We start from the raw sequence: 16043 nt of genomic DNA, 5'->3' as shown, positions 1-16043 counted from the left end.
CCCACCAAGTTGATCCTCCCTATCATTGCGATATAATTTGTACCCTGATATAGCACTGTCCCATTGGTTATCCTCCTTCCACCTGGTCTCTGTGATGCCAATTATGTCTATCTCATCATTTACTGCTGTACACTCTAACTCTCCCATCTTACTTCTTAGACATCTGCCATTGGCATACAGACATTTCAAAGTGTGTTTTTTGTTTGTATTAACAACCTGCTTTTCAGTTGTTACGGATAATTTGGAAATCTTTAGCTCAGGTGATTTTTTACATATAGGCATATGGACTACATTTGTTTTTATTGGAACCTCTCTGTTGGGGTGCCATAACTTTCCTGTTTCATTAATATCCTTCAAGGATACATTCCTCCGAACCATGCACTGGTGAGTGACTATCAGCTTTCCCCCTTGTTGTTTCCCTGAATGTTAACGATATTTCATACCCCATTAAGGGGCGGATTTTCAGAGCCCTGCTCGCGTAAATCCGCCCAAAACCGGGCGGATTTACGCGAGCAGGGCCCTGCGCGCCGGGAAGCCTATTTTACATAGGCCTCCCGGCGCGCGCAGAGCCCCGGGACTCGCGTACGTCCCGGGGTTCTCGGAGGGGGGCGTGTCGGGGGGCGGGCCCGGTCGTCGCGGCGTTCCGGGGGCGTGTCGGCAGCGTTTTGGGGGCGGGTACGGGGCGTGGCTACGGCCCGGGGGCGTGGCCGCGCCCTCCGTACCCGCCCCCAGGTCGCGGCCCGGCGCGCAGCAGGCCAGCTGGCGCGCGGGGATTTACGTCTCCCTCCGGGAGGCGTAAATCCCCCGACAAAGGTAAGGGGGGGTGTAGACAGGGCCGGGCGGGTGGGTTAGGTAGGGGAAGGGAGGGGAAGGTGAGGGGAGGGCAAAGGAAAGTTCCCTCCTTGGAGGGAACGGGGGGAGGTAGCGCGGCTCGGCGCGCGCAGGCTATACAAAATCGATAGCCTTGCGCGCGCCGATCCAGGATTTTAGTGGATACGCGCGGCTCCACGCGTATCTACTAAAATCCAGCGTACTTTTGCTTGAGTCTGATGCGCAAGCAAAAGTAGGCTGATCGCGCTTCTTTTAAAATCTACCCCTAAGTGCATAAAAATACTGACATATTTGAAATACTTGAAGGCACATGTTGTTATGTCACAAGAGACGCATGTTTCTTCTCCAAAATTGCTTAAGTTGATGGATGGATGAAGTCCTTTTTACCCCAGCAGTTAAAAAGAAGCAGGGTGTTGCCCTCTTACTCCATAAGCATCTTGTGGCTCAGTTTTTTAAACATATTAATGATGTTGATGGAAGGTTCGTATCATTGAGCTTAATTGGAGAGGAAAGGTTTTCCTTTCTTAATATATATGCTCTAAACTCAGATGATTCTGTGTTTTTCCAACACCTTATTTCTCACATAATGGGAGATGACTCTTCCAAATTTATCATGGGGAGGATTTCAACCACCCCTTAGATCCCATTTTAGATAAATAATCACAAGCTAAAATTTGCTACTCTAAATCACACAAGGTTCTTATGGGCCTCATGGAGACCCTTGGTCTCGCTAATCTTTGGTGGCTACTGCATCCCACAGACAAAGATTACATTTTTTTCTCGCCTCCCCATTCTTCTTACTCTAGGATTGACTACTTTAAAGTCTCTGGGAGTTTGATGCCTGAGGTTGATTCTGCTCTATCACCCCATCTTAATTTCAGATCATGCTGCAATCAACCTGCATATCACAATTTCCTCTTCAGTTACTGTGGACCATCTTTGGCGGTTTAACTCAAGCCTTTTGGAAGATCCTGATTTTTCTACTCTCCTCCAGGATAAGATAGAGAAGTTATTCTACATAATGTAACACCTGATGTTTCCTTTCCCGTGGTTTGTGTGGCGTTTATGGCCACTATTCGGAGGGAAATAATTAGTTATACTATCGTAATGCATAAGAAACAGTAGGGGGAGCTTTTCGATCTGCAGGTCGTGGTTGCAAAACTAGAAAAAGATCACATATCCCACCCCAATCATGATACCTTACTTTCCAAAAATGCTAGATTTGAGTTTAACAAATTATTGAGTATGCAAGCTGGGAAACCCTTATTTATCGAAAAGGCTCGATATTACTCCCAAAATAATAAATGTGGTCATCTATTTGTGACTTATCTCAAAAGGAAAAGAGAAAAGAAGCGCATACATTTGATCAGCACTAAAGATGGTTGGTTGGCTGGCATCTTCTGACATAGATATTTTACAAGAGTTTAAAGAATTCTATTATAATCTTTAAGTCCAAAATGACTCATCACTTCCCTTTACAGGTGTCTCATCCCTCGCTCCTTCTGGATCAATAACATAGACTGGACAGTCCTGTCACATTAGAAGAGGTCTCCACAGCTATCTCTGCTTTACAAGGAGGGAAGGCTCCCGGACTGGATAGATTTTCTTTTGATTTTTATAAAGATGTTCACAAAATTCTTTCTCCAAAATGACACAAGTACTTTTCTGTTTTATTCTTATCTCCTGCCTCTGATCCCCTGTTCTTGGTAGCAGGTATAGTGGTGTTACCAAAGTCAGGGAGAGATCTTAAGTTCGTCTCTAACTACAGGCCCATCTCGCTCCTCAATATGGATTACAAAGTCTTTGCTAAAACCTTAGCTTTATGCTTGGCCTCTACTATTGGGGATTTAATTCATGAGGATCAATCCGGATTCATCAAAGACTGCTATATCTCTAATAACTCTTGTTTATTTCTTCACGTACTTGAATTAGCTAAATTAGATCCATCACCTTTGATAGCCCTCTCCCTGGATGCTGAAAAGGCATTTGACGGAACTCTCTTTATATGGAACTCTCTTTATATGACATTATGGCGATTTGGTTTTGGTACCTCATTTATAGCTGAAGATCGTCTTCTTTATCATCAATCTTTAGCACACTTATATGTTAAGTCTTTCTTCTAGATTTGAATTGCCCAGAGGCACCAGACAGGGTTGTCTCCTCTCTCCCCCTTTCTTTTTAACCTGGCCTTTGAACTTCGATTGTTGGCTATCCGGCAGCATCAGAATATTCAGGGGCTAGGGTTTGGTGCTGATACTTATAAACTGTCTGCATATGCTGATGATGTTTTGAGTATATGAAGAATCCTGTCAGCTCACTTCCTCCCCTAATTCTCTCTCATTTCTGATTACTCGGCTTTCTCAGGATATCAGGTGAACTGGCACAAGACTGAATTATTGCAGCTGAATCTCACTGTTAGACACGTGGATGTCAATGCTTACCCTTTTTAAAGAGTGAAGGATGGTCTCAAATACATGGGCATACAATTTTTTGAAACTCTTCTTCAGACCATCTCTCATTGTGAAACATCTGTTTTACAAATTTACTGGAGTCTTTGCTTTAATGGTCTCCCCTGTTTCTTACATGGTGGGGGCAATTTAATACAATTAAAATATTAGCCCCTAGATTGATAATATTTTCTGTGATTCATGTTTTCTTCTCATTGGACTTTTACAGGCAACGTTTTACAGGTATGTTGCTTGGTTTTCTGTGGAAGCATAAACCCCCGAGAATAGGATTTGCTAAACTGAAAGCTGATAAAGGTCACAGTGTAGTTAATTTTCTGGACTTTTATAGCTACCATCAGGATTATATCCTACAACAAGGCTACTATTGGATGTCAAGTTTTTGCACATGCCTGATTGTCCTAGATGGTTGAATATAGAGAGATGGCTTATTTCTCCTTTTTCCTTCAAAGCTCTCCTTGGGATGATTCTTCCTGATAATATTTTGGCCAATCCTATACTCCGCTGCACGCATAAAGCATACTCTGCATTTGATCAATTGGTAGCTTCATATTCCTCTAAATGGAAATACTCCCAACTCTTCTCCCCTTGGTTTCATACTCATATTAAACTTCTGGTAAAAGTCTATCTAAATTGGAAGGTGTGGCAAGCCAATGGAATTTGGTTATTGTCATCGATACAAGAGTCATAAATTGCTCTCCTTTGCAGAATTGATGACTCAATATTCCTTACCCAAGTCCCAGTTTTATTCTTGGCTGCAATTATGTGATTGCTTGGGTATCTGTTTTTCTCCAAATTCAGCTTATCTACCTTCCCTAGATTGTTTGTACTGTATCATGACTTTGGATTGCTGGGTCACCTGGCGAACAGACTCTTATAAAACTATCAAAATGACAAAATTCCCTATTATGACAAGCATACAAAACATATGGATCACTGAATCTGATTATTTTGATGATGATGTTGATTGGACCTACTTTTGGAATTCTTCATTGCATATTTCACTATCTTCCAGTTCAATGCACTCTTCTTTTTTTATTGTGTATAGAGCTGTGTGCACCCCTTGGAAATTTTATAGAGCGGGCTTAGTTACCACTCACTGTTATTGGTCCTATGCCTCTCCTAAGGCTACTCTGTCACATATGTTATTTTTCTGCCCTAGAATACAGGATTTTTGGAAAAACATTTTGCGAATCATCTCAGATTTTACATTACCCACTCATATACCACATTGTCACACTTTGTGTGGCAGCATTTCCATGTCATCTCTCCATTCCACACAGAAAACTATTAGATTTACTTTTAGTGGTCACCTTTAAACTTATATTATCATTTTGGAAGAATAGTGATCTAATCAATGAACATTACTGGTGGAATATGATAATCATGTATTGTAAATGTGAGAAGGCTGTAGCCATTAAATTCTGCTGTTTGGCGACTTGCAAAAAGTGGTGTGGGAACCTTTAGATGATTATTTTGAGTCTTCTTTACTATTCACTAGCAACAACTGATGTTCTTCTTTAATTGCTGAGTCTTCGTTGATCTCTCTCTTGAATTGTATTGATACCCTCTAGTTTTTTCCCCTTTTTTCTTTGTTTCCCCATCTTGGTGAATTCTGTATTTGCCTAGTTGTTTTTCTCTATACAATAACCAATAAAAAATATTTGAACTAAAAGGACGACAGGCTCCAGAAATTCAGTACCCATTCCTCATGAGTTCAGTCTTCCTCTTGGGCAGAAGTGGTGGCTGTACATCCTGTAGATATTTGTAAAGCTGCAACATGGTCTTTACATTCTATCACAAAACATTATAGATTGGATGTTCTCACAAAAGAAGAGGCTACTTTTTGGCGCAAGTGTTCTCAGAGCCAGTTTAACATCATCCCACCCAGAATAATTAGGCTTTGGTACTTCCAAATTGTTGTGGTCTGCTGTAGCAGGATGAGAAAGAAAGGAGAAATTTATACTTATCTGAAAATTTCCTTTCTTTTAGTCTTGCTACATCAGTCTAGAATCCCACTCAGGAATGTAAAAATGTATTGATTGCAGATTTTTATTAGTTGTCAAGCACATAAATTAAAAAAAAATGTAAAACATAATTTGGCATTGCTATAGTTTATTTCAGAAACTTTAAAGAGATTTCATCTTCTAAACCTTTCTAGTTACTTTGGAAAAAAAACTTTAATTACAAATTTTAATATAAGGTTAATATTTTAAAGTTTAATAAACTGCTTTGTCACAGGAATACTGACTTTAACTATCCTACACTACACATAAATAGTGATGATGTCACAGAAAAAGTTATGTGATCTGCCTTCATTTGGTGGAAGGGGAACATAACCCAATCATTCTGGACTGGTGTAGCAGGACGAAAGGAAATTATCAGTTAGGTATAAATTTCTCCATTTATTATTAAAATAATCTACAAATATAAAATTCCTAGCATTAGACATGCTGTTTAAGAGCAAGACTTCTCATGGTTTACTCTGCTAGATGTGGTGTCTTGACAGTTCTCTTTTCTGTGGGTCTCTTTTCAGTCTGCCTTATGATGACACATTTTTTACAATAAGAGACAAGAGTTCCAACATAGCTGAACTTTATATAAGAAGATATCACAGGAACAAGGCCAGTGCAAGGGTATTAGGCGCCCTAGGCGAACCTTCTGCCTTGTGTCCGCCCTCCCCACCTCGTTCGCACACCCTGCCCCTGCCCAATCTCAGCCCTGACTACTACCCATTCACTGAGACGCCGCTCATGGCTCTCCGAGTATGTGTTTCTCTGGGCCGCTAGCAGGATGGGCGCTGCTCGCAGCCTGCTGGGTCTCTTCTCTCTGCCACGAGCAGGATAGGCTCTGCTTGCGGCCCCACATGGCTGCTCTTCAGTGCCCCCTAATGGTTGGCATTCTAGGCGACCGCGTAGTTCACCTAATAAGATGCATCAGCCCTGCACAGGAAATTTCCAGCTGCACAAATGGAAGATTTTGTGGGCAGTGCAAATGACCTAGATTCTAGTTCTCACAGGCTCTTACTTTTTATTCTTCTGCCCCTTTCCCCATCCCTTATGGTTGGGCTGGGTAATGTCTGTAGAGGAGACATCCTCCAATACTCTCTCCCACTCCATGTGGGATAATGTATTCGTGGGGGGGAGGGTGAGGTGCAGGACACCTCACCCTCCCCCCCACGAATACATTATCTCTGATAGTGAGGTGTGAATTAGCTTCAAATTTGTATTTCAGCTCTTGGTAGCATGCATTACCATCACTGAGCCCTCAAGTCCACTTAAACCTTATTGTCAACAGAGTGAAACTTATTTTTGTATTGTCTGAGGCTCTCCTGCTTTTATTTTTATTTCTAGTATTATGGACGTCTGAATGATTTGGTAGTGGCGCCTGCACCAAGCCCACCCCTACTTGTGTCTGGAGGCCCTGGCTCAGGAAAATCCCTGCTTTTATCTAAATGGTACTTTTCTGCATTTCTGAATAATTATTGTTCTTTCATTTAAAATGTTGGACGTTATAGTTCTATTAAAGTATGTTTTCTCTTTAAGCCGTCCTCTGGTTATAAATGTCACAGGGAGGAATAAGAGACGTACATGGCTGCATCTGTGGCACCTTATTTTTGCTTCGTTAAATTGCTAAAAAAAAACAATTGTGTTTCTAATGTGTAAGGTTGCTGCAGAGGAAGCCTGGATTAGGAAGCTCAGGATGACCTCTCGTGAGCTGACATTGCCAGCCAAGAAGGGCTCTTATTGTCTGATGGTATCAGCTCTGCATTCCACTGCCCTTTGATCAGCAGAGGCCTGGCAACACCACTGTTCTTGCCTCTGGTGGTAGGTTTGTTCTCAGTCTGCTTCTGGGATTTTGCTGCACAGAAGCCTCCCTTTGAATCATGAGGTGACTTCCAGCAAGGTGAGAGCAGAAAACAAATCATCCCATAATGCAAAGAGGTAGTTCTATGCAGCACTTCCCAGAAGCAGGCTGAAAACAAATCTGCCACTGGGAACCAGAAAAAGGGCTGCAAAAGCTGTAAACAAAAATGTAAGTACATTTGTTTAAAAAAAGAAAATAGAAGATAGAAGGGGTTCCTTTTCCCTTCTCTTTGAAAAAGCAGTGGGTGCTGTGGCAGGGGAGATGGAGATGCTTTAAGGTCCTACATCATACATGTAGGAAAATATAAATAAGACATTTTTGTTCCTTTAAGAAATCAAAAGCTTGACCAGGTAGATGTAAAAGGTTTATTTTTATTTCATTTAGTTGTTCTTAACATCCCACTTTTACATGTTAAACCCAAAGTGGGTTACAAATTGCATACAATCACAATGCAAAAAAACAGAAATTTACAACATAACATAAAAATAATTCACAAATCTTTGTACTATCAATGAGCTGATATAATAAATCTCACGCTAAAACAGGAGTTGAATTTTAGTGCAGGTTTTATTATATCTGTAGATATAGAAACCCATGGCCCCACAGGATGCAGTAAGCTAATGGCATGCAAATGGCCCATGAGCGTTAAAAAAAAAAAAAAAAAAAAATGCACTAAACACTTTTCTTTTAAACTCACTGTGCATTTGTATAATATTAAAGTGTAATTTGCGTTAAATTGGTTCTTGTCCTTACTTTTTATTTAATGTGTGGAAAATTATGAATGTTAATGATATAAGCAGCACAGATCGACAAGTTTGGATGTTACGAGATATAAGCATAACAAATAAATAAATAAACCACTTCCTGTTTAGGCTTTGGGAAATCGCAGGGAAAATTGGAGCTGTCAGCTCAGGAGCATTACAGTGAAGGAGCACTGTCCCCTCTGCTGTCTCTCCGGTCACATAGACTAAGGCTTTGCTCGCCTTGTTGCTTTTTCCCCTCACATCGCAGCACCTCACATCGCAGCACCTCCAACAGAACAGAAAGCTACTGCAGCACTTCTCTGCTGGCTCCAGGACACTGCAAATCCCAGGCTAGAGAGAGATGAAGAGGCGCCCTCTCCCTTTACACTATACTCGCTTCATGCACCTGTAGCCAAACAAAAATCCACCGACTTTCTGGAAGATACAAAATATAAAGTTAACTTCAGTGAGAATCGCATACTGTCACTGTCGCTGCCATGCCTTATACTGCTGCTGTTCCAGATCTGATTAGCAATGTATTTTATTTTTCTATTTTATTTTCCTGCTTTCACCAATCTTATAATTTAACATTCACCCTGCTGAATGTATATATATATATATATATATGTATATATATATATATATATATATATATATATATATATATATATATATATATATATATATATATATATATATATATATATATATATATATATATATATATATACACACACACACATATAGAGACAGTTGCAGCTGAAAGGATATTCTGAGCCGGTCGTTAATACATTACTTCAAGCCAGGAGACCATCCACTTCTCTGGCGTATGTCAGGGTGTGGAGAATGTTTGAGACGTTGTGTCTTGACGAAGGGTTGGACCCTACACTTGGCAGCAGTGTCTTATATTTTGGCCTTCCTACAGAACAGTCTGGTGAAGGGTTTGGCTTAGGCTGTTTTCGAGATGAGATTAGTAGGGTTCCCCTGGCTTCACATCTGGATGTCATCCGTTTTCTTAGAGGTGTGAAGCATTTGTGTCCTCAGGTTCACAAGTTGTGCCTGTCATGGAATCTTAATTTGTTTCTTAGAGTCGTTTGTGGAGCTCCTTTTGAGCCCTTGAGGTGCATATCGCTGAAGGATCTTATCCTGAAGAGTTTTCCTGGTTCAGAATGTCCTGGTTCACTATGTGTAACAAAATTAAAGGGCTTCCAAGTCACCTGGGTAAAGGGAGAGGAGATGGCTTGTTTCAAATGGGAGAGGTTTTAACATTACCTTTATGCATTTCCCCATGATGCTTTGACTGCTTTAAAAAAAATCAAAGGATTGGCCAAGATAAAAATGCTCAGGGCGTGCTCCCATTATGTACGCAGCTTTGGTTCACCGGGCCAAGTTAGTCATTTTGTAGCGAGGGCTCACCTGGATGACATCACTCACTGTGGCAGAAATCACCGAGTTCTTGGGCAACCAATATCAGAGGCCTTAATCATCTCTCTCCCAGAGCACCTCTGAGTTGGAGTCATTTTGTAGCGAGGGCTCACCCAGATGACATAACTCACTGTGGCAAGCTCTGGTGCAGCTCTGGTGCAGCCGATATCAGGGGCCTCAATTCTCTCTCTCCCTAGCCAAATATTTTAATGTCTGTGTCATCAGAAGGTAAACAAGTTGGGACTGGCACAGTGAGGAAAGTGATCAGGGTAGGGATCCAAGGAAGAGGGCTTGGGCTGGAGAAAGAATAAGGGACAAACCTGTGGGTGGGCGCTGTATTTTCTCCAGGTTACAGTGCCCAGCTGTGGGTAGAGATCCCTAACCAGAGAGGGAGCAAAATCCAGCACTGCAGAAAAAGGATAAAAGCTGCCTTCCCTCTCTCTTTTATGAACAGAAAACATGCTGTGTGTGTTTGCTGCGCATAAAATATGATTTATGTGCACAAAATGTTTTCAGCATATAAAATCCCATTTATGGATCCTGGCACCAGAACTCCAGCTTCTGTCCACAGACTAACATTAGGACTAGGAGTTAAGTTTACAATGCTAAGAAAACATGAGTTCCTGTTCATACCTTGGATCATTCCAGACAAGTGGGTTTGGGCATCCTTACCAGCAGATGAAGGCAGAGAACAAAACTTTGAGGCACTGCTACATAACCAAGCATGCCATCTGCAATCCCTCAGTATTTCTCTGTCTCCAGCAGATGGTAGAGGTGCAAACCTGCAGTCTGGAGTTTCAAAAACAAAATAGAAAAGAAATAGGAGATTTGGGCTCCCTGAGGTGTTAGGTTCCTTTGTGGGCCATCCCTCAGGTAGAGTAGGGCGAGCGGGGGGTTGGTAATCCCTGTGCTAGCTTGGCCCTTGTCTTCAGGGGGGTGATAGCTGGTGGTTCCGGTTCCCTTATCCCCTCTGGGTCGCTGTTACCTCCAGTGCACAGCCTTCATCACCAGAAGCAGGGAAGTATTTCATTTTATTTCCTTGTTCTTATTTGGTGTGTATCCCTTTAATTGAGTTTAAAAAAAAAAAAGGTGTGAAAAGAAGGAGCAGCTCTTAGGGAGTGCTTGGGCGACTGAATGCAGTTTTACTGCCAAGAGGCAGTTCCAGGTGAGCGGGGCCAAATCGCAGCATTATCGGGCCAGGTGCTTGATCGATAGCGGACAGCGCCACTAACAGTGCTCACAGTCAGGGATTATTTTTAGGCCCATTTTTGCCGGCATAGCACCTCCCATGCTGCGGGGGAAAGTTTGCCACAGCTGTGGTTAAGGCGGGCTCACCTTTATTCGACCGCGTTTTGCAGTGAATGCGTCTCAAAAGGGCTGGGACATCCACAAGATCCCCGAGGGGCAGCAGTAGCACAACGTTGGCTGGGCCGTGTCTGGAGGCCCCAGGTGGGGGTCAAAGGAAAACAGCGACCATTTTGTCTACACATGCTGGGAGCCAGGCTGCTGTTTCAGAGCTTCAGGACTCCCCTCCCACGATATTCCCACAGAACAAGACCCTGCTGATGGCAGGGGAGAGGAACAGGTGCAGGGGGATGCGGACCTTGACACTTCTTCTTTGGATCCGGAAGCTTTTTCAGTGGATTTTGTCCTTCTGCGTCATTAGGCCTATTTGGCCAGGAAGGGAGTAGGGACCAGGAAGTTCCAGGCAGCCAAAAATTGTAGGCAGGCGGAATCCGGAGGGATCCTGTGGTTTTTGGGTCTCAAGAGGTCCGCAGTGAATGGAAGAAGACATGTCAGATAACATGGATGATCCAGAACAGATTATTGGGAGGGGCTGGTAGATCCGGACAAGGACCCTGTTAGTACATTGGGAGATCTGATGCGGGATCTGGATCAGGAGCCTGTTACTGCATTGGGGAATCTATTTCAATGCCCGGATGAGGTCCTGATCGCGGGCGATGATGATTCCTGGCTGGCCCGTCTTTTCTGCAGGGATGAGTTGGGCCCGCTAATTCCCCAGGTTCTGGAGGAGCTGTGGATTAAGGTCACTCAGGAAGATTTGGTTAATAAGGGGGGTAAACGCTGTCCAGGAGGGATTACAGGGGCACCCTACGGCCTTTCTATTGCCTAAGATGGTGAAGACGTTAGTGGATTGGGAATGGGAATCTCCCAAATCGGGCTTGAAAGTAGCCAGGGCTTTGGCTAAATTATATCACTTGCCAGAACAGATGGAGTTGTGGAAGATTCCCAAGGTGGATGCTGTGGTTTCCATGGTTACCAGGAAGACAACCATCCCAATGGCAGGTGCTGCTGCTTTGAAGAATATCCAGTATCGAAAACTGGAAAATCCTCCTTAAGAGGCTGTTTGAGGTTTCGGTTCTGAGCCGTCATGCGGTGGTCTGCGGACGTCTGATGCAGAGAGCCTGCTTGTGCTGGTTGCAGAAGGCGCATGATAAGTGGTTGAGAACGGCCATTGAGGCGGCTTAGGCTGCCCATTTGGAAGCAGGAGTGACCTATGTGGTAGATGCCCTTTATGACATGATCCAGACTTCTGCTAGAAGTATAGTCTTGGCGGTAGCGGCGAGGAGACTCCTATGTCTATGAAATTGGTCTAACCTCCCCTTCAAGGCAAAGCTGCTGTTTGGAGAGGATTTAAGCAGCTCATGAAGCAATTGGGGGAGTCGAAGGGTAATAAGTTGCCTGAGGACAAGAAAACCCTCAAGAAGTTTTTTCCTCCACGAGCTCGATTCCGAGAAGCGAGGAGGTTTTGCACTGGCAAAAGCCCTGGGCCAGCGGTGGAGCAAAAAAAGAATTCAGGCAGACAGCTGTCCTTTCTAGCCCAATGCAGGCCTCTGAGGGACGGTGGGCCCCAAGGTGGAGGCGGAAGTAAGATTGGTCAACGAAGGCAGGCTGGTCCACTCCTCTCCAGACGCTATTGGAGGGAAGCTGTCCCTCTTTTATGAGGAGTGGACCAAGGTCATGTCGTACCAGTGAGTCCTGGAGGTGGTGAGAGATGGCTACACCTTAGAATTTTTTCGGCCGCTCAGGGACACCTTTATAATCTCCCACTGCATCTCTCGGGGCAAGTGAGAGGCAGTGCGGGAGACGTTGCAATGTGTACAGCACCTGCATGCCATTGTTCAGTGCCTCCTCTGGAAAGGGGGCAGGATCGGTACTCCATGTAGTTCATAGTGCCAAAAAAGGAGGGTACCTTTTGGCCCATTCTCGATCTGCAGAGGGTCAATCAATGCTGCCTTCCAGATACCATGGTTTTGGATGGAGACATTTTGCAATGTGATAGCAATGTGTGAAAGGGGAATTTCTGGTGTCGTTGGACTTGATGGAAGCCTATCTCCATATTCCCATTTGGGCCGAACACTGGAGGTTCCTGAGGTTCATGGTCCTGAGGGAACATTTCTAGTTTCTGACTCTGCCATTTGGTTTAGCAACAGTGCTGCGCACATTCACAATGGTGATGGTGGTAGTAGCAATGGTGCTCAGGAAGGAAGATATCCTGGTGCACCAATATCTGGATGATTGGTTAGTATGGGCAAAGTTGGAAATGGAGTGTTGTCACTCAGTCCAGCAGGTCCTGCAGCTCCTGAATTCATTGGGCTGGGCTGGGCTGGGCTGGCAAAGAGACATTTGAAGCCGGCCCAGTCGTTAGAATATCTGGGAGCATGCTTCAAAACCCGGATAGGGAAGGTGTTTCTGACTACAGAGAGGGTTGTCAAATTGTAGGGTCAGATCTTTCGGCTGCAGTGTCTGTCTGTTCCCAGGGTCTGGGATTATTTGCAGGTCCTGGGTTCCATGGCTTCTACACTGGAGTTAGTTCCATGGGCTTTTGCTTACATGCAACTGCTGCAGAGGGTGTTGTTATCCTGTTGGAATCCACTTTCAGAGGAATTTTAGCTTCCTTTGCCGTTGCCGGATGATGCCAGATCCAGTCTCTCATGATGGCTGTCTCAGCACAATCTTGAGAAAGGGATGGATCTGGAAGTGCCCGACTGGGTGGTGGTGACCATGGATGCCAGCGTCTCTGGTTGGGGGGCGAGGCGTCAAGGAAAATTGGCTCAGGGACAGTGGTCGTCCGAGGAGGCGACCTGGTCCATCAATTGGCTGGAAACCAGGGTGGTGCACAAAGCCTTGCTGGTGTTTCTCCCACTCATTCAAGACAAGGCGGTGCAAGTGTTCTCAGACAATGCGACAACAGTGGCATATATCAACCAGTAGAGCAGAACAAAGAGTCATCTAGTAAAGCTGGAAGCACAAGAACTATTTGTTTGGGCGGAGAAACATCTGGCAAGAATAGCTGCTTCCCATGTGGCCAGAGTGGACAATGTGCAGGCAGACTTCCTCAGCAGACAGCATCTGGATCCGGGGGAATGGGAGTTGTCTGTGGAGGTCTTCTTGATTTAGGCCAAATGGGGCAGACCAGCGGTGGACTTCATGGCGACTTCAGGAAATGCAAAGACGGACTGTTTTTCAGTCATTGAAGGGAGGTCGGATCGGAGGGAGTCGATGTTCTCATTCAACCGTGGCCAACACATCTGCTGCTGTATGTATTTCCACCGTGGCCTCTCATAGGTTGAGTGCTGTGGCACATCAAGCTTCATCCAGGCAGGGTGATTCTGGTAGCACCTGAGTGGCCACACTGGTCATGGTTTATGGACCTTCTTCGTCTAGCGGTGGACGGTCCTGTTCACTTGGCCCATCTGTCAGGGTTATAGAAACATAGAAATGACAGCAAAAAAGGACCAAATGGTCCATCCAGTCTACCTTGCAAGCTTATGATAGTACCAACCATGCCATACAAGTCTCCCCCATAAAGGTATCATCAGGGGGTGGCATCTGCCTAGCAAGTTACCCCCCATACTTATTTTCCCAAACTGTTAAAGTCAGGGCCCTTGCTGGTTTCTGTCTTGAGTCCAATTCCTCTTTATCTCTTGCTGTTGAAGCAGAGAGCAATGTCTGAATCCATTTCCCCTTAATCTCTTGATGATGAAGCAGAGAGCAATGTTGGAGTTACAGCACAAGTATAAGGCTTATTGGTTAAGGGTAGTAACAGCCACATCAGCAAGTTACCCCCGTGCTTATTTGTTTTCCCAGACAGTAAAATTCATGTCTTTGTTGGTTGCTGTGTGAAATTAATTCTCCTTTACCTCTGCCGTTAAAGCAGAGAGCAATAATGAGTTGTATCAACAGTATGAAGGCTTGATGGTTAAGGGTAGTAACCGTCACACCAGCAAGTTACCCCCATGCGCTCTTTTCCTCATTTCCATCCTTTAGCCTTTAGGGATCCGCAGTGTTTATCCCATGCCCCTTTATTTATTTTAGATTTTTATATTCCGCTTTTTGCACTTTTTTCAGCTCTTCAAAGTGGATTACATTCAGGTACTCTAGGTATTTCCCTATCCCCAGAGGGCTTACAAGTTTGTACCTGAGGCAATGGAGGGTAAAGTGACTTGCCCAAGGTCACAAGGAGTGGCAGCAGGACTTGAACCCTGCTCTCCTGGTTCATAGCCTGCTGCTCTAACCACTAGGCTATTCCTCCATTTTTGTCTTCATCACCCCCTCCAGAAGGGCATTCCAGGCATCCACCACCCTCTCCATGAAGAAATGTTTCCTGACATTGGTTCTGAGTCGTCTTCCCTGGAGTTTCATGACAATGACCCCTAGTTCTTCTGATTTCTTTTCAATGGAAAAGGTTTGTTGAATGTGTAGCATTAAAACGTTTCAGGTATCTGAAGGTGTGTATCATATCTCCCCTGCACCTCCTCACCTCCAGGGTATACATATTTATGTCCTTCAACCTCTCCTCATAAGTCATTTGATGGAGAGCCCCCACCATTTTTGTTACCCATCTCTGGACCGCCTCCATCCTTTCGCTGGCCTTTTTGAGATACGGTCTCCAGAACTGAACACAATACTGCAGGTGAGGCCTCACCAAGGACCTGTATGGGGGAACTATCACTTCCTTTTTCTTATTGGTTATTCCTCTTTCTACGCAGCCCAGCATTCTACTGGCTTTAGCTATTGCCTTGTCACATTGCTTTGCCATCTTCAGATCACTAGACACTATCACCCCAGGGTCCCTCTCTTGCTCCGTGCACAACATCCCTTCACCTACCAAGACATACGCTCTTTTGGGTTACTACACCATAGATGCATGACTCTGCACCTCTTGGCATTGACTCCATATTTTCGACCACTGTTCAAGCTTCCTTAAATCACATCTCATTCTCTTTACTCCTTCCGGCATGTCCACTGTATTGCAGATCTTAGTAACATCTGCGAAAAGACAAACTTTACCTTCTATCCCTTCCGCAATGTCGCTTACAAAGATATTGAACAGGACAGGTCCCAACACTGATCCTTGTGGCATGCCACTTAACACCGTTCTTTCTTCAGAGTAGGTTCCATTTACCATCACACTCTGTCTTCTATCTGTCAACCAGTTTGGAATCCACGCCACCACCTTGGCGCTCACTCCCAAGCTTCTCATTTCAATCACAAGCCTCCTATGTGGGACCGTATCGGAAGCTTTGCTGAAATCCAAGCATATCACATCAAGCGCTCTTCCTTGATCTAATTCTTTAGTCACCCAATCAAAAATGTCAATCAGATTTGACTCACAGAACCTTCCCCTGATGAATCCATGCTGTCTTGGGTCCAGCAATCCTCCTGACTGTAGATAGTTCACTAACCT

General features: G+C 44.3%; 1 protein-coding gene across 6 annotated transcripts in view; it reads left to right on the top strand.

Moving 5' to 3' along the window:
• Positions 1–16043, top strand: part of NPHP3 (nephrocystin 3) — a 232133-nt gene that overhangs the window by 97601 nt on the left and 118489 nt on the right. For all 6 annotated transcript variants that reach the window (XM_029589318.1, XM_029589315.1, XM_029589314.1 and 3 more), the window contains one exon: positions 6650–6753. In XM_029589318.1, the coding sequence (XP_029445178.1) occupies positions 6650–6753 (104 nt within the window). The remainder of the gene's footprint in view (positions 1–6649; positions 6754–16043) is intronic.

This window comes from Rhinatrema bivittatum, chromosome 2 (genome assembly GCF_901001135.1).
Source record: "Rhinatrema bivittatum chromosome 2, aRhiBiv1.1, whole genome shotgun sequence".
In the NCBI taxonomy this organism is placed as follows: domain Eukaryota; kingdom Metazoa; phylum Chordata; class Amphibia; order Gymnophiona; family Rhinatrematidae; genus Rhinatrema; species Rhinatrema bivittatum.
Note: the sequence above shows the minus strand (reverse complement) of the source record. Positions and strands in the feature narration are given on the sequence as shown.